General features: G+C 41.3%; 1 protein-coding gene across 1 annotated transcript in view; it reads left to right on the top strand.

Moving 5' to 3' along the window:
• The first annotated feature begins 11,290 nt into the window (after positions 1-11,290).
• The window catches only part of CACNB2 (calcium voltage-gated channel auxiliary subunit beta 2), a 132,152-nt gene continuing 118,480 nt past the window's right edge, over positions 11,291-24,962 (top strand). The window contains exons 1-2 of the mRNA XM_034643922.1: positions 11,291-11,811; positions 12,624-12,743. Of these exons, the coding sequence (XP_034499813.1) occupies positions 11,743-11,811; positions 12,624-12,743 (189 nt within the window). The 5' untranslated portion in view covers positions 11,291-11,742. The remainder of the gene's footprint in view (positions 11,812-12,623; positions 12,744-24,962) is intronic.

Genomic DNA, 24,962 nt, shown 5'->3' on the forward strand with positions numbered 1-24,962 from the left:
AATTTAATTCCCTTGGTAATTGGATGTATTGGACTTACACCTGCAGTACTCAGTGCCAAAAGGCATATCCAAATGAGCTCTCTCAGAAGGTTTCCTCTTGCTCCTTAAGCTCTGGCTCCTTAAACAAGCTAAGAGAATTCTCCTCTTCAAATTGGTCCTCCTGCCTTGGAACATTTTTCCCTTACCTCTTTCTATAACTTGTTGCCTTTTGACCTCAAACCCGGCCTAAAATATGCTTTTCCAACTTCTAGAAGCTTCTACTTAGTCTCCCTGCTACGTTCCCTCCTAGCATCTGCCCCTCTCCTGTACAATAATTACCAAAACTGTCATAAAAACATGTTTAGGTTATTACCTCTGGAACGTCTGTCTCCTTCACTAGACTGTAAACCCCAACGGGTCTTCTTCCCAGACGTATGCTCTCCCTAGGGATACAGAGGTGAAAAAAACCACCCATTTTCTGCTGTCCTCGTGGTACGTTCACATGTATGAGTATGTTGGAGAGGGAGAGATAATAATAAGTTTAGTCATCCACGATATTAAAAGATTGATGTTTCGATGGAGTGGAAGACCTAGTCAGTGTATCTTTGGTTTGGAGTCCTCACGTTTGGGGTCTGTTCTGACAGTCGAAGCATCTGGCATACAACATCCATGTGCTATAGCAGACTCTGATATGGTAGTCCCCAGGCTGTTGTGCAAGCGTTAGCAGGCATGGTCAGCAGCAGTGACCAGGTCTTTTCTAATCTTTACCAAACTGTCTTCTTACCAAACTGTCAAGCCATTTTTGCCCGGCTTGATCCAAGTTTTACCAACACTGAAGTTCTTATACTTTTAAATCAGAGCATGAATTTCCATGTGTCTTCATCCATTTGAATTATTGTTATAAAATACCATAGATGAGTAGCTTAAAAACAACAGATATTTATTTCTCACAGTTTGGGAAGCTGGGAAGGCCAGGATCAAGGCCCTGGCCAATTCAGTGTCTAGGGAGAGCCTGCTTCCTGGTTCATAGACAACCTTCTTTTTTGCTGGGACCTCACGTGGTTAAAGGAGCAAGGGGGCTCTCTGTGGTCTCTTTTCCAAGGGCATTAATTCCATTCACGAAGGTTCCACTGTGATGACCTAATCACCTCCCAAAAGCCCACCTCCTAACACCATCAGTTTAGAGATTAGGTTTCAACACATAAATTTGGTGGCGGACATAAGCACTCAGTCTATGGAGCCATATTTTGAATATTTGCCATAAAAATGCTTTCTTATTTGTGAGGTGGGAAATATCCCATGAATTGCTTTTTACCAACTGGCTATGTCCAATGTTTTATTAAATATTCTTAATATAGTCTGGATTTTCTAACATTAATAACATATTAACATACCCAACCACACATCTCCAGCTGAACAATCTAAAATTTGCAGCATATTTCTAAACATAGATTTGTTTAAACCAGATCATCTCTGGTTCTTAACTCACCTCCCGAAGGTAGGTTAGCTGCTTAAGGGATGCATTAACTATTTTAGGTCAGTAGGGTACTTTGCATGTTTTATTACTAAATGCTCTATACCACTGGCATTTCTCCAGCCAAATCCCTGATCGCGTAGCCTGTTTTTAATATTAAATCTCTCTGAACCAAAGTCATATCTTTCTGGAAGGTTAGACTTTTAGAGCAGTATATTAATAATCTACTACCAAATTACTGAGTCATTTGGCCTGCTTAAGGGTCTAACCCAGTAGCAAAACATTATTTAAGCAATCATATGAGAAAATCTCAATATTTCAGTGGAAACTTAACATAATTATTTTAACACATTTTCTACAGAGAAATGTAATATGTAATACTTAAAATGTTAACATTGCAGGTTCCAGTACTTTTCTTTTAATTCTTATTTCTTAGGGGATGTAATTCGTGCATCAATATTTCCTTTCTTTCCCTTCCTTCCTTCCTTCTTTCCTTCCTTCCTCCCTTCCTTCCTTCCTTCCTTCCTTCCGTCCTTCCTTCCTTCCTTCCTTCCTTCCATGTGCATAGAGTCCTTCAAAAGACCCAGACCTTGCCTCCCTTCCCCACATGCAAAAAAGCTATTAAGGTTAATCAACAAATTACAGAAAATATGTATCTGCAAATCCTCTTTTTTGCAACACAAAAAATACTTTCAGGGTATTTAGTTAGATATTTCAATTGTATTAAGAGCTTTTTAATTCTTTTCAAAATTGGTAACATTACAGAAAAAAAATTTAAATTAGCTCCCTGAATTAAAAACAGTGAATCCAACCTTATCTCTACTGTTCATTCTGTGTCCTCCCAGTATTTTTACACGCCCTCTCTCTCTCTCTGCAGTCCCTCCTGCTCATGCTCTCTCTCTCTCTGTCAAATAAATAAATAAAATCTTTTAAAAAAAAAAAAGAAATGATACAGGTTTTTTTTATTTCTTTACCTTTTTAACCAAATATAAGGATCATTAACATTTGCCTATGATGCTCTGTACGCTTTGTAACTATTATTAAGGTTATATAATAATCTAAGTGTTGTATGGAACATAATTTTAGAATTTTCTTAAGACAGGTCCCAGAAGTGAAATCATTAGTCTAAATAAGTATTAGTCTGGATATGTATCTAGATACAAACAGAAAGAACATTGTTTTCCCATAGGGTTTAATGAAAATCAAAACACTATCAACAAGATGTTAAAGCATCAGTTTTAATGTCTCCTCATACCGTTGTGAATTGGTACTTTGCAAGGAGAACTCATTTAATGAGGAAATGGTATTGTGTTTCATTTAGCAGGCTGAACAGTTTTTCCAGATGCTTGTGATTAGTTGATTTTTTGTGAATTTTGTATTCCTAAGCTTCGTCTGTTTGTATCGCCTGATCTCTGACTGTTTTCTTATCAATTAATATAGCTTCTGTATATGCAAGGAACATTTTGGGGGGTAAAATCTTTAAGGACTGAAGCCATATCCCTTTTGACAGCTGTGTGGTTCCCCAGAGAACACATATGATGACTACCCTTTAATGTCTTTGGATAGATTGTTCATTGCCACCCGGGAGCACTCACCCTGGAAGGCAGGAGCCACGATTTATTGTTTGATTGTTCTGCTGCTCAAGGAAAGGCTCGCTGCTGGACATGTCATTTTTGATGTGACCTTTATTTAGTAGTAGAGAGCCCATTAAGATGTTCCAGAGTTGTATATATCTGTTCAGTTAGTCATTTCTTTTCAATATATTACCTAGAACTGCTTGAAGAAATATCTTCCTTCTGTGCTGGCTTGATTTTTTTGCACACTCCATCTTACTAGACATCGTATGTACAGTCACGTTTTCTGCTGTGAATTTAAACTCCATCCCATAGGAAAGGCAGGGTTAGAGCATGAGAAGTTACTGTCAGTAAACATCATACAATATGTCATATTTACAGTGTTTTTTTAACCATCTGTAAGAAACATTTTAAGAATATTCTTTCTAGTAGCACTGATTTTTTTTTTTTTAATACTCATTTTACGGAGGGGGACATTAGCCTAGGGAGTATTTACATGACTTGCCTATGGCTACAAAATGGGGTCGTTGGCCGTTTTAGGTTTGGAACGTTAAAATCCCTGGAATGAAGTACAATCAATGAGAAAAGGATCGTCATAGAAAATAAGCTTTAATCATATTTTCAAAATAGAAAATCTCTCCTATGTTTCTTGGAAGAAGGTTGCAGTATAAATTCTAAGTGTAATGACTTTTTTTTAAAGTGGTTTGCTTGGGGCGCCTGGGTGGCGCAGTTGTTAAGCGTCTGCCTTCGGCTCAGGGCGTGATCCCGGCGTTCTGGGATCGAGCCCCACATCAGGCTCTTCCGCTATGAGCGCTTCTTCCTCTCCCACTCCCCCTGCTTGTGCTCCCTCTCTCACTGGCTGTCTCTATCTCTGTCAAATAAATAAATAAAATCTTTTAAAAAAAAAATAAATAAATAAAGTGGTTTGCTTGTTACGGAACATGTCTATTTAATCAATGGATCACAGCTGACATTTACACTACGTTCATGAGGTTGGTGTTTATTGAGGGTTACGATAAAGCACCAAGTATATCTTCAGGCTGAAGTCTTAGTTTTAGTCTTTTGCTCACTGTAGCAAGGTCTTATTAGCCATTCACAATCTGGGTCAGATTGCTGTTGGTGGTTTTGTTTGTTTGTTTGTTTTTTTAGTAAGGAGGTGACATGAGAATGTTTAGGAATATTTAGAAATGTTTAGGAAAGCTAAGGAGGATCCCATAGCGGAAGAGCTTCGAGATACGGGATGTGAGGGAGAATAGGCTCTCTGCCTGGTAACCCTTATTCGTTCATTCAGCACGTATTTGTAGAGCGTGTATGCTGTGCAGGTACTGTTCTAGGCATTTGGGGGAAATGAGTGAACAGAACAGAAAAAGAAATCCCTGCCCTTGTGAATGTTATATTCTATTGGAGGGAGAAACACGCTGAACAGTAAACATAAGTAAATTACGTTGTATTTTCGAAGATAAAAGCACCATTTGCAAGCACAGGTAGAGGAGGGTAAGTGGAATTAGAGATACTAGAGGACCCTGGGGATTACAGTTTTCAGTAGGATGGTCGTGGAAGGCCTCATGGAGGAGGTGAAGTCTGAACAAAGACTTGAAGGAGGTGATAGTGGTAGTGTGGAAATCTAGGGAGAGAGCCTGTGAGTGATGAGTGAGGTCGGAGCAGAAAGAAGGAGGCTGTGTGTGGGGAGGAGGCTGCCGCAGATGGGTGGAAGAGCAGGTAACCAGCAAACAATCTTAGAAGGAGCAGACAGCAGATAAGAGGAAGACCGAGAGAGAGTGGTTTCTGGAAGCCACGTTGAGAAAGGGAATAAAGGATGGGGAGTGATGTTGAACAGCCATGCTCAATGTTCCTAATAGGTTAAGAGAGATGCACACGGAGAATTGCCCTTTGGACTTAGCCATTTATCACTGACCATCTTGATGAGCCATGATGGTGGATGGCAGGGAGAGAGTAGGTTTAAGAGAAAACTACAAGAGAATTGAAGGAGTATAGGCAACATCTTTGGGGCATTTTTTTTCTGCAGAGGAGAGCAAAGAAATGGGATGGGAGCTGGCAGAGAAAATGGAGTCAAAGGAAGGTTTTCTTGGGCAGAGAGGAGTGAGAGCATGTGTGTGCTGGCTGGAATGACTCAGTGGGAAGACTAAAGGTAGTGATGTCCACACAGAGTTTGTGACAGTATCTGTACTCACCATGAGTTCCTATGCCAAAAATGGCCTACGTCTGATTCATTCACTGCTTTTCCCTCATTTAGTTTAAATTTTTTCAGTGATATTTTAGGAAAAGTCAACTCTCCCAGGCTGCAATTTTTCTGCTTCTTGCCTACTCATTTCCATTTTCTTGGCTGAAAGGTAAAGTTTTAGGTAAGAAATTATATAGCATGAAACATTTTTGTCATCGATCACCATCAGTGACTATATATGAAAGGCCTAAAAACCTCCCTCAGCACACATCTACCCTCCCCACATAATGTTGTGATTATGAGGGGAAATTATTTATCCTATGCCTAAAATCCCAAACTCAAACTAACGTTAAAAATGGCCGTCTAATTTTAACTTTTTTTAAAATGGTTCTTTCTAAGGCATCAAATTTTGCAAATTTTGGACAGGGGTTCTTCTCCAACATACAAACAGCCACCATGCCCTTCCTTTAAGGAATAATTTGGTGGTACCTGTTTTAACATATTACTCTTTTTAAAAAAATATTACTCTTAAAGATAGATAAGCTTTTTTCCCCCTGATTTGTAGTTTTTAATAACTTCCCCTTCAATGCTGACCACCAGCAACTGTTCCTACTGAACATATACTCAGAAAATGCTTGAATTCCAGCCAGTTTCAGGCAAGATTAGCTGCCAGAAATGGCTACCGAAGGCCATGTTGCCAAAGTTATGTTCATTTTCAGGGAGAAGAGAGAAATTTAAATAGCTGGTTTCTTGACTTCCATTGTTTTCCTCGTCTACTTATCTACTTTCCATTGTAGATAAGTAATGAAAAGAAGGCTTTACAATTTTGAGATACTCTGAAGGGGGGTGAATTTCAGGGTAGCAGCCAACTCTTTGAATCCTTCTTTGCACAAAACAGCATTACAATGATGAATGAGAAATTACCTGTTTCATTGGACCTTCATTGTGCTTTTTGGGAAGATAAAATTTGAGGTTCTGTGAAGATGTGTATGTAGGGTGTGTGTGTGAGAGAGAGAAAGCGAGAGAGAGAGAGAGAGCGCATGCGTGCATGCTAGGTTTAGCAAAGGCAGCTAAGAACTTGGAAATCATCTTGGTATTTTATGACCATTAGAAATGGCCTACATGTGTGTGTAGGCAGAAAAAGGGTGTTTTCAATCAGTAAAAACATTAATTGCAGGTAGGGATTTGTTCTGGCTTTTATTTTTATGATCTGATGCGTACATGGAACTTGAATTCAGATTTGAATTCAGTTTAAAAGCTGCCTCCCACCTCTGTTGATTATTAGCTTTGTCACCTCGTCCAGGTCACGGAACGTCTCTGTCCCTTGGTTTTTTCATCAGTGACAACGGAGGTAAAGATTTAATATTAACTTATGTAATGCTGGTGAATCAGCCCAGTGCCTAGCACAGTGTTAAAGCATTTGTGAAAAAAGTAGCAGTTATTATGGTGATCACTCATACACATAGCCTAATCTTAATAAATCGATTGCTCTAATTATTCACTTAATATACCACTCTCTCAAAAACAGACTGACTTTAGCTCTTAGGAGATAGCGCTGGATTTAGAGGGAAGAAAATCGGAGAACTCTGTGTAAATCTCAGAAGACATGATTTTCCTCAATGTGGAATTTACTGACAATTTAAATGCCATTTCTTAAGAAACTCAAAGAGGGATAAGGAGCTTTTCCTTGAGGTGATACCACATAAATGAGAAGGATTCCCCAAATCCCCATTGCAGGTGTGCTTGAGTGTGTATCTACCTGCAGAGTGAGAAAGGGGGGGAATAAAGGGGGAGCGATGAAAATAAATACTCAGGAAAAAGGAACATGTTAGCTACACTCATCTCTTTTCACTTCCTCAAAGTCCTGAGTATTCTTTGTCCTCAGGCCTTAGCAGATGCGGTTCCCTCTTCCTGGACATTGCTTTTCTCAATACATCCTAAAGTTAGCTTGCCTTTTTTTTATTTCTTGTGGGATATTTCAGCTTACATAGCATCTCAGAATGTTGACTCATCACCCTAACTAAAATAGCTTCTGCTCACCGTTATTCTCTTTCTCAGCCTGTTTTCTGTTTTCTTGTTGGGATTATTTTTCTGATTACTTTAAAAAAATTGGTTTCCTTTACTATTAGATTATTAGGCTCCCTGATGGAAACTTCGCTTTCGTCTTTTCTCCTGTCATATTCCCAGCATTTAACTCAGAGTCAGAGCACGTACACTTTTGCAAAGTAGTAAGTACACAGTAAATGCATGTGGTTGGATTTTGGTTTTGCTTTTGGTAACGTTTAGACTTTTTGTCAGTACAGAGGGTAATTACACCAAGTTTCTAAATTTCCCTGTGCTCTTGAGAAAATTGAAGCTAATATTTTAGTTTTTATATAATCATCAAAGTTACTACAGTGGGATGAACTCCCATGGATTTATTACCATCACCTTGGTTAATATTTTCACATTAAGCCAAATGGCAAGCCAATCACATTTGAGAATTTCATTAATTGAATGGGTACGAGTAATAATTCCATGACATTTGCAAGCTAAACTATACAGTATTCATGTAAATGTGCTTCATCTCGATAGTCTGTATCACTTTTCAATTTTTTGAGTCAGGAATTGTCATCATTAGTAAATAGTTACAGTGGTTTTGTTATAACCTCAACAATGCAGGGATTAGCATTTCATTTTTTTAGAGATCCAAATCTCTTCACAGAAAAAAAAAAGTAATTCTTCTGACCTGTGAAAAGAGTTGTCAATATGAGAAATAAAGGAATCATCTCTGCCACCTAATGCAAGAAGACAAGATAGAACTCTTTCCCATTGGCCCTTGGTCCCATTTTGCTTTTTCCTAAAAGTGTGAAGGGCCTGAAGAGTGTGGCAGTGGGGTGTCTCTCCCATGGCAGGTCAGGAGGAAACAACTGAAGTCAAACTTGCCATTGGCTTCGCCTAGTCCTATACATGTGAATGGTCATTTGAAGTCTTGAGGGTTTGGGATGGAACATAGATTTATCTAGAATCAGGGTAGCCTTGGGATACCATGAGAAATTGATTTTGCCCAAAAGCATTGCTTTAGTCTTCATGTGAAGATTTCCTACAGAAATAGATGACCTTTTTGGGATCTAAGATTCCACTCCTGAATAGGCTTATGACTCTTACCCTTTTGACTTTGAAAGAGAAAATACAAGAACAAGAATGCTCAAGAGAAATGATGCTGGAAATATATGTGATTGAAACAGTAGAGTGCAGCATTGAAAAAGCAAACTTTATAAATATAAAAAAATGTGTTAAAGGGTGACACTTTTTATGCAAATATTTGACATAGATTGGAAAAAGACAAAAACTGAAGAGCAGATAAAAAGCATGATTAGGGGTACCTGGGGGGCTCGGTCAGTTCAGCGTCTGCCTCTTGATTTCGGCTCAGGTCGTGAGCTCAGGGTTGTGAGATGGAGCCCAATGGGCTCCACGCTGGGCATGCAGTCAGCTTAAGATTCTCTCTCTCTCCCTCTCTGCCCCTCCCCACCACCTCCTCTTTCTCTCTCTCCCCCTCTAAAATAATAATAATAATAATAATAATAAACATTTTTAAAAAGCATGAGTTAATCCAATTTAACTAATTTTCCCATAAACAAAGCACACATACTTGGATTTAAGAGTTCTGAGGATAAAAGTGAATGATCGGAGTGGCACCTGGGTAGCGCAGTCGTTAGGCGTCTGCCTCCAGCTCAGGGTGTGATTCCGGCGTTCTGGGATCGAGCCCCACATCAGGCTCCTCCGCTGGGAGCCTGCTTCTTCCTCTCCCCACTCCCCTGCTTGTGTTCCCTCTCTCGCTGGCTGTCTCTCTGTCACATAAATAAATAAAATCTTAAAAAAAAAAAAAAGTGAGATCGGAATGAGTTTTGGCAGACATCAGGTTGCAAGTTACATTTTGCAACTGTACAAAGAGGAATGAGAACATTCAGGTATAGAAAAGGAAATATTTGTAGCTGAATATGTGAGGTACCGGCAAGGACAAAACTACAAAAGACGAGCTAATCACATTGTCGGAACCCAAGAGATCAAGAGAGCATCTTGTAATGAACCTGTCCTAGAGTTTGGAATGGACTGCCAGCTGTTCCTGACTGAAGACTACTTGAGGCAGAATGACCCAGAAAGTCCATATGGTACCAAAGGCAAAAGCCTCATTAGATATATTACTTCTGACCGCATAAACCCACACTCCAGGAAGGAAGCCGATTAATTGTAATGCCCATGTGGGGAGGGTGACTTTCAAAAGCACAAGAACTCTGGAGGCTAAAACATGCTAGTCTTCAGTAGTGGGTGGGAGAATTTAAAGTGACGGTTAGTTGTGTCTCTCTGCAAGGCGGTCACGTAACCTCTATAATGAAAAGATTTTGCTATTTTCATTACAGATACGAAGAATGACGAAAGTAACGTGGCACCTTCTATAAGCTACATTACACATCAGTGGAGAGTTACATGTCATATTGTGAAAGAGCCAAAAGTTAATATATTGTTGCAAATACTCAAAAGATCTTTGCCAAAAGTCACTGTAGATTTTTTTTTTAGGTGCTTTATTATTTAAACCAGGAAGCAGGTCTCAACATGACTGTGCAATGAAAAGCTACATCTGATTATTAGCAAAGGACTTTTTCATTCTAATTTTGCTCAAAAGGGAAAGGGATAGCAGACAATTATGTGTGTGTTCGGCCCTTCATTTCCATATTAGGGGGGTTCTTAATGACAGAAACTTTGTATCCTCACGGAGGTGTGAACTGAACCTTCCGAAGAGTGATTGGGTTTAAAATGCCAACACGTGTGACAGTGGGGCCTGAGGCCCTTTGCAGGATGGACTTGTGCTTCCTGGTAGTTTTGTAGGCTGCTACTCTTGCTATGCGAAACCCTCTGGGAAGATTAGGGATCCCCTAGGGTGTGTGTTGGTGGGGAAAATTCCTATCTCCCTTGTCAATTTTATTGGAATAAAAAATTGCAGTTCATTTTGTATCTCCCATGCATTTTATATTCACTTCGTAAGACTATAAATAGACTGTTTATTGATTTATGATACAATTAAGGTGCATTCAGTCTGTAACTTTTATTCGAAAGCCTCCATTCTACTGTATTTTCTAGCATTTACATCATGAAGATTGCTCTTAGTCCACAGATGAAAGGAAGAGGGGAGGAAGGAGGAATGAAGGAAGAGAGAAAAAGTAACAAAGATTTTCTTAAAAATGCCTCTCATTTGCATGAAACTGCAAAATAATCCCCTCCCCACCACGCAAACAAAACTAGTTTGGAATGCAGTGATGGAATTTTATGTTCTCTTTAAGAAATCTAGAAGTGTGTATTTCTTCATAAAACTTTAAAAATGTCATCCTATTAGTAGAGAAAATAAGCGTCTTCTCAAGCTTCAATCACCCTATTTATAAGAAGAACTTGGGCTAAATTATTCTGTAAATCTTAACTCGAGCTAATTAATCAACCAAGCTTTGCAATTTCTTCATAGTTATTGTTCTGACAATTCATACTGTTATTTATCCTAAGGACTTTTTTTCAAACGGTAGTTTCTCAGTTGGAGAAGCAGTTCAAAGTCATTTTGAGCTCCGTTAAACTCGCTGCTTAGAGCCGTGATTACTTTCAGGTCCTAATTAAACGGGCAGATCTGTCTCCTGCATCTTGTTTGGGAAGTCACAAGCAATCAAGAACGGGTTGATGTTATGACCGATGAACATTTTCATTGATTTCTACTGCCCGATAACCTGTGTATAATCTTGTTTATCTTTGAACTGGCTTATGGCATAGGATACACTTTCTGCAGCAGGGTAATGGAAAGGGATCATTAAATGAAAAGATTGCATGCTTTGTCTCTGAGAGAATGTTTCAACTGAGACAGCAACATGACAGACATACCATGTGCCTGTTACTATAGAACAGAAAAGCCCTTTCCAGCTGTTTATACTTCGGATGCAAAATGGCAATTTGACATAGACTAACAGTGTGATGTAGGCATCTGCGTAAAAAGGCTACATATGGAGCATGCCCAGTGCGGTGAGTGCGTCCTCCGCCCTCCCCCAGCAGATCTCTGAAGATAAGGCTTGAACTTTGCACTTGCAAATGTCACTGCATACGTTTTGCACTGGGTTTCTTTTTTTTTTTTTGTAAAAGGTTCTCTTACAACTAATTTCCTGTAACAATCCGAGCGCAGAGAAGAGAATATTTAGAGTGATAAGATGCATCAAGTTTAGGAGGAGTTGATGCCTGTCTTTGAATGCACTTGAAGTGTTCTTTATTTTTAAAGCAATATAAGGCATTCGAGTGTTTGTTTCTCCCCCTCCCCACCACCCCTGGAATGGGAAAATAAGAATCTCCTTGGATCGGAATCCTCCGGGGTAGGGAGTGAAAGCCCCGGAGGCAGGAAGGGACGGAGAAGAGGGGCTTGCCCAGAGCATGGATAGGAAAGGAGCCGGGGCGCTCCAGGGCTCAGCGCGCACTGAGGATCTGTGCCCGGGGCTGCAGCTGCGGATGAGAAAGGCGCTGTCTGGCTAATGAAGGCCACCTGGATCAGGCTTCTGAAAAGAGCCAAGGGAGGAAGGCTGAAGAATTCGGATATCTGTGTAAGCTCAAGGGCTTTCGTCTGGGGGAGACTATATTGTCGCTGCTTCTGCTGTCCTTACAGTGAGTGCTGGCAGGGGCTCCTGTGATTTAGTAATATGATCCTGATTGCAAGAGACGGAGCGAGGGAGAGTCCTATAATTTTCTGAGCTCCTTTTCCTATGTTGTGATTTATTGCCCAAGAAGCTATCCTGGGCAGGTGTTTTCTTTAGGCAGCTTTTATTAAACGTCTATTTAAAGCTGTTGAAAATGTGTTGCTTAAGGATCGAGGGAAGCTGGCTGCTGTTTTCTTACAGTTTTGTCACTGAAGGTATCAGGTGAATGGAAAGGTACAAAAGGATGCTTAAGGTTAAAATGGGAGTCATGGCAGAGAATTCAAGTTTATAACTCGTTAGACTTTCTTTTATGTTTTTTTAGTACACGTATCTTCTTTCCGGTTGTAAATACTTGCTTTAGCATGTCGTCTGTTCTTGAAGCCATCCTTGAAACCCTTCTATGCCCTTCAGCCGGGCACTGCACCACGGAGCTGGTTTAATTATAAAGGAACTTGTCCTGGCTTCCAGATAGGATAGTCATTGGAACATAAGCCTTGGGAAGGAATGGTAATTTGGTAGGCACAACTGTCCTACCTAGGGAATGGTCTGCAGACGAGAGCATGGTGTCTATAGATGGCTTGCCACAAAATGGATTAATTTCTCCTCTTTTCAGGAATTTATAGCAGAATCTAGGAAGCTAAGTGCTGTTGTCAATGAGACTTTTCCAATGCAAACATCATAGATGGAATCTATTTTAAAATGCAAATTTTTCTCTCAAGGGTTCGGCAGACTCCTACACCAGCCGTCCATCCGATTCAGATGTTTCTTTGGAGGAAGATCGGGAGGCAGTGCGCAGAGAAGCAGAGCGACAGGCCCAGGCCCAGTTGGAAAAAGCAAAGGTAAAACCATTTCTCCTCTGCCAAGCTCTTTCTTTGCCAGGCTTGCCGGGTCTGTGATGGGCCACCTGTGGAAGTTTCTTTTAAAGCCTATGTTTGGTTTCTTACAGTATTTCATTGTCTGATTTTAAAGAAGTGCAGGAAATGGAGTGTATTTGATTTCCTTGATAGAGAAAGGAAGTGGGATATGTAAGAGGGGTCTTGGCTTTTATGTTGTTTTGTAATCCAGCCGACTCATTTCTGTAGGTGGCTGGTTAGACACACAGAAAAGGATCCCCAGATCTACAAAGGGGAAAAATCTGCTTCTGATAACAGAATGATTTCACTTCATTTTTCCAGTAAGCCATTTCTCTGCTTAGAAAAACAACTTTCTTCAAGGTAATGTGTATTTTCTCAGGCTCGAACAATCTTTCCCCCAAATTTTACTCCATGGGTGTTTTATAGTAGTATTTTCTTATATTGAAAAAGTGGGTTGCATTATGCTTCTCAAAAATAAAGCAATAAAGGATTTTATTAGTTACAAACGTTCCTTCCTTGAACCTGTTCTCCATCCTGTAATAAAGTGTGTATATATGGGTAGGGGACTGCAAATCAGATATAAAATCTGTAAGTACAGTATTTAGCAAAGATGGTGGTTCGTTTCACGAATTGTAACGATGTGAATTCTTCCCATGCAGTCATTCGAATGGCAGCTATTTCTAAAAGCATAGGTTGTTGTTCAGGCTTCCGGTACCTTGGTTTGTGCCATCTGGGTAACGTTGAAATGAACACATTTCACATGGTTGTTGGTTTTCTTTTGAAAAAAATTATTGCTTTGGAAAAAGAGTAAGTACTGTGTTGATCTTGCTAAAAAAAAAAAATCAAGGGTGGCATTAGGCGCTTTTGCTGGCTGCTTCATCTCTGAGATGAGTAAAATCTCTGTGTTGCTATGGGAATTGTGGCTTGGAGATTCTGGCGTGAATGCATGGACGGCCCTTATGTAATATTCATGGCCCTTTAGCCCAGCTGCCATAGTAGTTTACAGAGGAACTGCCAGGAGGCCTTGACTTTTAAAAAGCAGTCTTTCCATACATCAAAACACTGTTCTCACCTCAGCTGGCAGGGAAGTCATTTCCAGATCTGACACCGTCTTGACTGCAAGACAAGTCATAAACAGCAGGAGTGGGGAGCTGATAAAGCAAGATGTGGCCCGGTTGCCATCAACTCATCTGCTCTACCAGGCTTCACCCATTTAAAACCTGATGATGAGACACTGTAGGTGAAGCTGGAGGACATGAAGCTCCGTGAAATAAACCAACCACAGGGGATGAATTCCACTTAGAGGAGGCATCTGAAGCAGTCCCACTCCTAGAAGCACAGAGTGGAATGGTGGTTGCCAGGGGCTGGGAAGAGAGGAGGAGGAGGAAATGGGGAGTTGCTAATCAACAGACAGAAAGTTGCAGTTATGCAAGAGGAATCCATTCGAGAGATCGGTTGTACGACATTGTGCCTGGAGTGAACACGACTGTACTTTGCACTTCCTATGTTAAAAGGGTAGATCGCTTGTGAAATGTTCTTACACAATAAAAAAAAGTACATAAAATTAAGTAATGGAGAAGATGAAACAACGGATGTATGACTAGTGAAGTTCATGGCCACAGGTTTGCAGTGGAGCTAATCTATGTCATGATTGAGAATCTGAATTCTTCTGTATTTTGCACCAGGGTGCAAAGAAGAGTCTGGAAAAAAAGAAGTAACAGTCTGTGTTCCAGAAATAAGAGTGTTTTATTTGCACTATTTTATTCATGTGATTTTCACGTACCAAAATTAACCAGTTTCTCAGATTCGTACCACATGATCGTACAACCCACTGTCTTATCGGTTTGGTTTTCAAAGTCTTTAGTTAATCTGATTGGGGAGTTTTTGTCCATAACTGTGTGTTGTAAGTCCAAGTGTTTGTAAGGTTAAGTGGCACAGCTGTGTAGAAATGTTAAATATCTCTTAACCAGCATGGACCAAAATCCTGTTTCCAAAATCAAACCAGGTTCACGTTACTTGTCATACAGACTAAAAAGGTTATCATGACAAATAACATAGAAGAGGAAAGGAAAAAGGAAGAGAATTTAAAACAAAGGCAAAACAATTGAAATGTTTCCTCTGTTTAATGAAAATGGTTTATTTACATCCACTTTTCTTCCTTAATATTAGGTTGATATCTTTTTCTTTTTTTTAAGATTTATTTATTTAGAGAGACAGAGAGTGCATGAGCAGGGGGGAGGAGCAGAGGGAGAGAGAATTTCAAGCAGACTCCAGGCTCAGTGAGGAGCTGGACATGGGGCTCGATCTCACAACCCTAAGCTGTAAGATTACCAAGAGTCGGACGCTTGACAGACTGTGCCACCCAGGCACCCTATTAGGTCCATACCTTAAGCCTTTGATATATTCAGATGAGTTACAGTAGGATAACTGAGAATTTGAATATGTTCTGAAAGATTCTGGAAGGACTAGGATTTAAGTGTATGTGAAAATCGTGGCTTGGTAGGTCTGGTTTATTAATTCCAGGACCCATGAAGAAGGAATGCAAAAGAGGGGTTGGAGATGGCTTATTTATTAGCTCATTGGTTTTTTGTTTGTTTGTTTGTTTTTAAGGTTTTATTCTTGGGGTGCCTGAGTGCTTCAGTTGGTTAAGCATCTGCTTTTGGCTCAGGTCACGATCCCAGTGTCCTGGGATCGAGCCCTGCATGGGGTGGGGGGGAGTCTGCTTCTCCCTCTCCCTGCAGCTTTGCCTGCTTGTGCTCGCTCGCTCTCACTCTCTGTCTCTGTCAAATAAATAAATAAATCTCTTAAAAAAAAAAAAAATTTTATTCTTAAGTAATCTCCACACCCAGCGTGGGGCTTGAACTCGCAACCCCAAGATCAAGAGTCGTGTCCTTTTCCTACTGAGCCAGCCAGGTGCCCTTCATTAGCTTATTTTCTCTTTCCCCTTCCACCATGCCTTTGTGTCAGTACGACTTTGTGGGCCCTATTTTAAAACGAAGCTTTTAAAGTTTAAAAATACATGAATTCATCGTTTAATTTTAGATAGTTTAAAACACTTTGCACGACCATCTTGGAAGAATCCAAAGTTTGCCACATTTCTGTTGTAACCATCATAGATAGCATCCCTCCAGCAGGAAGACTTTCTCAGTGGGGGCTGTATCTCACTGCCCCCACAGATCACGTGCAGTAAGATCCCTGGGAGAATGCCTGGAATAAACCTCAGCGGTACTTTCAGATCCGGGCCCTGTTTAATTGTGAACTACATTACCCATTAATTGCCCTCAAGAACAGGTCTGTGAAATAAGGTGATTGGCAAGGAGTGAAACTAGAGAGGTTGCCTTTTGAAATTAAGTGACCTACAAAAGGTTCTATAACCAGGCGCTCTGTGCTTCCAGTAAAAGCCAGTACTTTTCACTCGCACTTTGTGATGGTATCTCTTCAACTGGTAAACTCTACAGCGAACAAATTATGTCTTAATTTTCAGGCAAAGAAAAATCAGCTGATCTGGCCTGTTTTGTTATGTTTTTTTTTTTTCTCACTTGGTGTTTTCATCTGAAATGCTTGAGTTTTGCCATACTTTGCAAACCTTGCCTTATTTAAGCTGGTGCTTTTTTGATTTTTGCCTTCAAGACAAGTAATACATGGGTTTAATTTATTCCCATAGTGATCTTTTTTAAAAGACTGCTTTATTGAGGTATAATTCATGCAATTAAAGTATACAGGTCGGTAGATTTTGTATATTCACAGAGATGTGCAACCATCATTACGATCAACTTTAGAACATTTTCCTTGCCCTTTAAAGAAATCCCATGTTCTGAGATAGCACTCGCTCCTTTTTCTTCCCAACCCCCAGTCCTAGGCAACCACTCCCCAATTTTGTGTCTCTGGAGATCTCGCATATAATGGCATCATGCAATAGGTGGTCTGTTACAACTGCCTGCTTCCCTTAGTGATGTTTTCAGTGTTCATCGTGCTACAGTGTATGTCAGTCTGTCCTTTTTATTGCCCAATAATTTTCCAGTGTGTGTGTGTAATAACATTTTATTTATCCATTATCATCCGGTAGACATCTGGATTGTTTCCACTTTGAGCTATTGTGAATAATGCTGTGATGAACATTCACGTACAAGTTTTTGCATGAGCGTATGTTTCTGTTTCTCATAAGTGTATATCTAGGAGTGAAATTGCTGGGTCATTGGACCGTCTTTTTTTTAATTGAAAGAATAACTTTTTTCTTTTTGCTCTTACTCCCCGGAACTGATCCCTTCTGCTCTATGTGCTGAGACTCTGAGTTAGGAAGTCCGGATGTGGAAGGGATTGGAGCAGACATGAAATAGGTTCGGGGCAGTTTCTTAGTAGAAGGGATTACCATGATGTTTTAAATCAACTGTTCTCTCATCAGCGAAGGTCTCCTTGTTAAAGAAATTGTATTGGGCACTGTTGCAGAGTGCATGGGCTGCAAGGCCAGGGCCACAAAGAAGAATAAGGCGGACTGCAGAAAGCTTCTAGGGAGAAAGTCTTTGGCCAGAAACCATGCCGTATGAGAGTCCAGAGCATCGGGTTGGGGAGACTGCCCCCTGCTGGTGGGAACAGGAAGTCCTTCCAGAAGGGACACGGAGCTTAGCTGGTAAATAGAAAGTGGCCAGTGGCCTCATAAGTAACGTAAGCAAAAGCCAACATAAGGAAATGGTTGGCAGCAAGAAAACATGGAACCTTCCGGAGACAGTTACATTTTTGAGATCTTGCCAACTTGAAAATGTCTTAATTCTAGCCTCACATGTAATTCATAGTTTGGCTAGGTATAATATTCAGGTATGATAAATACCTGTCATTGGGGTTTTAATGGTTTTGTTTTTTAATTTTCTGCCATACATCAAGGACTGCTCTGCCTTTGGTATTTTGAAATTTGCCTTGGCGCGTATGGCTCTCCTTTCTCGTGCCCGGCTTCTCCTACATTCATTGTGAAGGGCCAGTCTCTTCTGTTCTGGAAAGCGACCAGTTTTTATTGTGATCATTTTCCCCACTGTATATTTTTCTCCTTCTGGTTCGCCAGGTTGTCGGATATCTGATTACAGCTTTCTTCTGATTTTTTTCTCTGTTTTACTGTCTAGTCATTCTCCTCTCATCTTCAGACCACCCGTTGAAATTTTTATATTTGACAATTTCTGACTCCCAAGAGCTTTCTTCTCATCTCCCCTTCTTCACTGTTCTTATTCCGTGGCTGTAATATTTTCACTTACATCCCATGAGCTATTCATTTTAATTTTTCTGTACTTCAGACTTTTAAAATTTGGTATTATTTTTACATACTGGAGACTTTCTTCAATGATGTGCTTTTTGCTGTCTGTACGGTCGTGCTCTTAATTACGTGTAAAGCCCACTGGAAGCTCCCAGTGCACTGGCAACGCATCTTAGCTGTTGGTCCTTTATAGGTGGTTGGGGGAGAGGGGATGGTCTTCCCTTTTGTCTGGTTCCTGTTCCCAGACTACAGTCTCCAGCCTCTTGGTACTTGATGTTCTCACTCTTTCTACTCTGATAATTGCCACTGTCACTTTCTATAGTCTACATTTTTGTCGACTCTCCTCTCATTTCCTGTTCTTTTTGTCTGTGGGTTTATACTTTCTCAAAAAATATACATATTTTTAGGAAGAAGCATATGTTCAGTTGACCATGTTTTATTCCCCCATATTCATCAGTAAACATGCTGTATAGAAAAGGGAAACGTTTCTCTCCTATTGTCTTAGTCCATAAAAACCTGAGACATTGAGAGAATCTGACCCAATTAGAAATATTCCCTGAACCAGCCTTTTCAGAAGAAAGAAAAAAACATGAATGTGTGTGCTCAGCCTTCAGCCTGAAAATGACCTTTTAATTCCAAAAATGATAAAAATGTATTTAGAAAATGAGTATGTGTATTTGAGTAAATTTTGTGGGAGATAGAAGTTTATATATATGCCTATATTGCATACTTTCTTAAACCTACCAAAGAGACTATTAGAATCCAGAGAACATGTGGCAGTATTAAATGAGAAAGCTGCTCATAGGAAAAACAAAACAAAAACGTGTAATTGGTGAAAATCCAGCAGAGAGCGCTCATCATAGAAAGCACAAATATGATAGACATTCTAGGACAATATTTTAGGCTAAAATTATTTTCCCATCATTGATCTCAATGCTGTCTTTTAATTTTTGCTTGGAAAAATTGTCAGCTCTTCTTGACTCACAGTAATTACCTTTCAAATAGAACTAGAAGGCCGGCTAAATGGGTCCGATCTCCAGTAGCCTGGGTTAATTTAAATACACATCGACTTAGATTGCCTTTTATTTCTACCTGTAAGAAATCAGAAGGTGTGTGCCAGCCCCCCGCACCTGTGCTGGGCTTCCACATTAACTCGTGTGTGTGACTGGGTAGTTATGGCCCTGGACACCGGTACTGCAATCCTGTTGATCTTGCGTGGTAGGTGACAATAATAGAAATAACAGTAATGACAACATTTATTGCAGGAATCACTGTTCATGATAGACACATGGAAAGGCAGAAAAGGAAAATGCGGGGTGCTGGTCCTCAGCCGTTAAGCATCTGCCTTCGGCCCAGGGCGTGATCCTAGCGTTCTGGGGTCGAGCCCCGCATCAGGCTCCTCCACTAGGAGCCTGCTTCTTCCTCTCCCACTCCCCCTGCTTGTGTTCTCTCTCTCTCTCTCTCGCTGTCTCTCTCTGTCAAATAAATAAATAAAATCTTTAAAAAAAGAAAAAAAAAGGAAAATGCAAAGCTGTGTGTCTTCAGAGTGTTTTGAAGTACTTTGGTGCAGTTTTGACCATGAAGTTCGTCCAGCATTGGATTGGTGCCTGGACTGCCTTTGACGTCAGACAAATTCTCCTTTGTTCTCTCCGTTAGTTTTTGCCACAGAGCGAACTGCTCTTGTCACCTTAATGTCCCACCATTTTTCCTCAGGTCCCAATTCTCTTCTGTGCTTCGCTGGCCAGTTGGCAGGTTGCCTGGTGACCAGGTGATCTGGGATGGCCTCCTGCAGGTGTGTAGGTGGGCAGCTGTCAGCCTGGGGGCTCCTTCTCCTCTTCTAGGTGGTCTCTCCTCCCTCAGCAGGCCGGTTGGCTCATTCTCATGCTGGTTTCAGGGCTACAAGCACACTGAGCGAGCACAAGCCCCTGTGGGGAATATTCGAGTCCCTTCTGTGTCCTGTTTGCTGAGACCCCGTTGGTGACAGCATGCCATGTGGCTAAGCCTGGAGTCCGTGTGCAAGGGCATGACCCCAGGACCTGGATTTCGTGGGCGAATGGTTGCAGCCATTTTCCGCAGGGACTGCCATCTTTGTCTCCCTTGCCATTTTGGAAAAAGAGATCCCTCCTTATTGTAAAAGAAACGCTTGTCTTCCTTCCCATCCCATCTTTCACTTTCTGTTAGTGCCAGCCTTCATCAACACCTTCTGTCCCCCTGTTTCCAGTTCTTCATTTCTTCCCCACCTCTCTGAAACTCCTTCCTGTCTCTGTCTCTCTACTGAAAGTGATTGAACATCTCCAGTGACCTTCTAATCAAGCCAGTTGGCCTTTCATCAGGTGTTTCCTGGACTTTTCTGTAAGCCTCACCCTGGTTTTCTTCCCTACCACGGCCCCCTTTCTGGCTACAGCACAAGCCTAGTTCTACCACCTCTCTGGCTCCTTGTCTGTCTCTTGCTGCGGCTTTCATGGAAGTCCATCTGGCCACGTGCTCCGTGCTCAGACCTTTGACCCTGTGGCTTTCACTGCTTCGGGCATGCCACTGGCTTTCAAACTGATGGGTTTCCCAGGAGCTGCCGCAGAGGCCAGGCTGTGTTCTGTACATTCTTTCTGGGTTCGGCCAAAGCAGCTCCCTCCATTCATCTGACATACTGGGACTCCTGGGTAGGTTTTACTTTGAATCCAGAGCTTCACCTCCACGATTAGATTGATTGGTTGATTGATTGATTGATTTGATTGATTGATTGATTTTAGAGAGCACACGAGAGAGTGAGGGCTGGCTGAGGAGCAGAGGGGGAGAGAGAATCCTGAAGCAGACTCCCTGCTGAGAGTAGAGCCCAATGCAAGGCACAGAACCCGACCCGGGGCCCAATCCCAGGACCGAGATCATGACCTGAGCCAAAATCAAGAGTTGGCTGCTTAACCGACTGAGCCTCCCAGGCATCCCCTCCACAACGATGTTTAAAACCACTGCTCTCTTTCCCCTTACTGTCTTGCACTTGCCACATTTTCCACTTTTTGCCTGCTGCTCTACCCCAGCCTCTCTCCCTAGTGTCACATCGTCTTCTTTCTGGCATCCTTATCAGTTCGCTTCCCCCCCCCCATTTAAAATTGAGCTCCCCATTTTTTTCTTTCAATCTCTTCTCTGCATGTTCGGACTTCTGTCAAGATTAACTTCATCCTCCTTAGTTAGTCCAAGGGTTGGCAATTTTTTTCTGTAAAGGGTCAGATAGGAAGCATTTTAGGTGCCTCCGGTCTTGTGGTCTGTGTCACAGCCTCACAACTCTGGGAATCCTGGATTCAGATTCGTCTCTGCCGTGGACAGGCTGCTTGACCTTTTGGTAAGCCGTGCGTGAAGCTCAGTGGTAGCTGTGGTGATCATTGCATGAGCTGGTACGTGTCAAGCCCACGGCTCCTGCCATCAAGTTCAGTGTCCGCTGAGGAGTCTGTATTAGAAGTTACGAAACCGCTCTTTCCATTTCTCTTTAATGAACACCATACATTGTTTGGTGACGATCGTGTTCAAGTTACTCATTTCTAATGCGGCGGTGAGTGCTGTCTGGCTGGTCAGTAGCCGCCCTGCGTGGGGAGGGATGGGCACTCACTCTATCATGTGATATTTACAGCAGCTCACGCATAAGGTCAGAAGGCATCCCCTCCATCCCCATGACCGAGACCCATGTCCTGGGTCCTGAACTAGACTTTGAGCCCCTGGAGGATAAAGGTGTTCTCTGTGCCTCATCTCACTGTTACAGATTCCTGCCTTTGTTATCAAGAACGAGCTAACATGCCCTCTTGCTCTTTTCACATCTTCTCTTCTAACACCTGAGTATTTTAGGGATAAAATTATATATCGGTCTGCATGTCTTTATGGTTATATTGATCTTGGCAATCGACCTATGAGTATGGATAAGAGTTACATGTTTTAAAGACAGCCTGATACTTTATCTAATTCAACACTCTTGGAGTGGGTTTATGGTTTTATTCATGGGAGACCAAGAGGGCTGAAGTTTGCCCATGTTTAAAACTACACTCTTGTGCAAGAACCCTTATAAGGACTGTTAACATAATACAGACTTCTGGCTATTTCAAAGCCATAAATGGATTGGGAAGGATTATTATAAACTTCTCAGCTCAAGCTTTTTTTTTTTTTTTTCCTTAGAGAGCTGTAACTGAACATCTTTGTTGTATCATTATAAACACAGCTATAAATACATGATTTTTCTCCTTTTTCTTTGCCCAATTTGAATAGGGAATACACAAAGACCTTTACAGGCTGCTTAAAGTCGTCCTCTCTCTACTCTTGAGTTTGGCCCCAACAGCTAAATGAAAGATGATGGAAACTGTGAAACAGTAGAATTTATTCAATTAGTGAACATTTGACGAGTGATTATGCTATTGAGCTAGAAGCTAGGAGAAGGGAAATCAAAGATGTGTTAGATGTGGTTTCTCCCTCAAGAAACCCATGGTCTAATGATGATGCCAGACGTGTGTCACTGACTGAGAGTAATGTGTTAAGTGTTAAACTAGCAGCGATGTGAGCCAGGTGCTGTGAGGGTGGTGAGCAGGTGACCCTCAGTGCTGGTGGGGGGGGGCTGGAAGACACAAAGGGGGGCAGTTGGGATTATAGATGCCCCCATTGTTTTGTGAATGTCTCTTTGGAGGCAGAACCTTTTGCTAACCCCTAGCACGCATTTCTAAGGTTAGCAGGATTGATTGCTAACCCGGGGGTCCCACAAAGGCTGTTATTTTGGTTTAATTTTGTTTAAATCCTACTTAATTCCAATTTACCTTGAACTAACCACATTAAAATATTTTTTTTACCCTCTTCACCATTTTGAAGAGTACGGTTCAGTAGTGTTAACTGTATTGCCGTTGTTGTATAACAGATTTCTGGAACTTCTTCGTCTTGCAAAACTGAAATTCTAAATTTTTTTTTGTTTATTATGGCTCTGCCTTTTTTTTTTTTTAAAGATTTTATTTATTTATTTGACAGAGATAGAGACAGCCAGTGAGAGAGGGAACACAAGCAGGGGGAGTGGGAGAGGAAGAAGCAGGCTCCTAGCAGAGGAGCGATGTGGGGCTCGATCCCAGAATGCCGGGATCACGCCCTGAGCCGAAGGCAGATGCTTAACCGCTGTGCCACTCAGGCGCCCCACAAAAGAACATCTTAATAGGATGTCAACAAAAACAAAGCAGTATTTTATTTGGAATATAAACATATATGGTAAGACAAAACAGAATGAAAAGGAAGAAATGAGAAACATCAAATTCAGGGTAATGATCTCTGATACAGAGGATGGCAAGGTCAAGGGCCACAGGGGAGCCTTTAAAGCTATTAGCAATGCTCTCCATCTTTAATCAGGGCTGGGGTGGGGGGCACGGGTTTCACCTGTTATAACCTTAAGTAGTATTTAATTTCCTGAAAATATAATTGAGATGGTGACATCCTCTTTTCAATAAACTTCTAGTATATAATATACTTAGAATCAACACCTGCAGAAAAATGTCACTATTACTTACCAATCTTCGATTATAGCATATTCATCAGTACAGAAGAAGCCAAACTCTTTCCCATGATGATGAAGTCCTATTATCAGTTTTTTCTTCAGTTATATTACCATGTTACAAAAGCAAATTAAAAAAACAACACCAACAACAAAAGCAAATCAAAAGATCAGGTAGTCTACAGAGGAACCCGTCAGCCATTTTTATGGCTTATGTTTGAGTCCTTTACATTACTCTCTCTCTTCTTCACTAATTGTTCCAAAAAAGAAAGCGATCAAACCTGAAAAAGACCAAGAATTCTGGAAATAGGTTTGCAGAATACACATAGGTGGATTTTACATATAGACCTCAATTTCTTTGAAAGATATCCCAATTTAAAAATCTCATCTTTACATAATAGAACAGCTCCTCAGAAACCGGGCTGGAAAGGACTCTTTCCCATGACTGAGAACAGAAAGCCTTGCTACGGAGTCAGGAATCTGGCCACTTGGAGGGGCACTCCTTTTTCCTGCAGAGACCACCTCTGTTCAGACGTGGTTCCTACAACGTCTTCCCTCACCCTGAGCCTTACACAGCACAGCACAGGTGAAGGGGCAGACCCTATCTACCGAACATAGTTTCTGAAAAGACTTCTTCAGTTATCTCCATCAAAAACTATTCAATTTTTATTTTTCACTAAAAGATGCACAAAGTCACCAAAAGCCATTCTGCATATCACTCACTGGAATAGAAGGAGAAACAAACCGTATATCCCGCTTCCCCTCTCCAAGGCCACACGTAGCTGTGGGGACAAGAGAACCTCCTAAAATAGTTAAGTCACGAGACGCAGATGGCAAAATGTGGTTACATCCGAAGGTTTAGAGCTCCATTCACACATCCCCTATCACTCCCTCATCATGTGATTCATTCACTCCACAAATACTTGTTACACTTCCACAAAGGAGGTAAATTGTAAACGTCAACAGGACAATCTTAGTTCAAGTTGCTTCCAGTTTACATGTTTGGGGAGAGAAACAAAACCCAATGGGGCAGGAAAGGCTGTAAGAAGCATGGACACACGAACGAGTTGTTTGGGGCAGGAGGTGACGAGGAAAGAGGGAGGGTTGGTGGGACAGCGATGAGCCACGACAGACCAGAGCCCATGGCTGCTGCATGTAGTGAACCTCTCAATGGAACCCTAAACCTCTGGGCAGGAAAAAGTCCTGCTGCTGGGAACATGTAATATTTCAATTATTTTTCCAAGAAGCCAGAAAAATGGTGGGAGGTTTCGGTCTCATCTGGGGGAAAAGGACAATTAGACAACAGGCAGCCTTCATGTTCTGTAACCTGCAGGCAGGCTCCCCTCCCAACAGCTCGTCAGTGTCCAAATCGAATAGCTAATCCAGGCAAGGATAAACACAGTCAATATGCGGATTATATTTTATGGGAGTTCACAGAAGATAAAGCATCTCTGAAGCTCATAGA

Source organism: Ailuropoda melanoleuca, chromosome 15 (assembly GCF_002007445.2).
Source record: "Ailuropoda melanoleuca isolate Jingjing chromosome 15, ASM200744v2, whole genome shotgun sequence".
Classification (NCBI taxonomy): domain Eukaryota; kingdom Metazoa; phylum Chordata; class Mammalia; order Carnivora; family Ursidae; genus Ailuropoda; species Ailuropoda melanoleuca.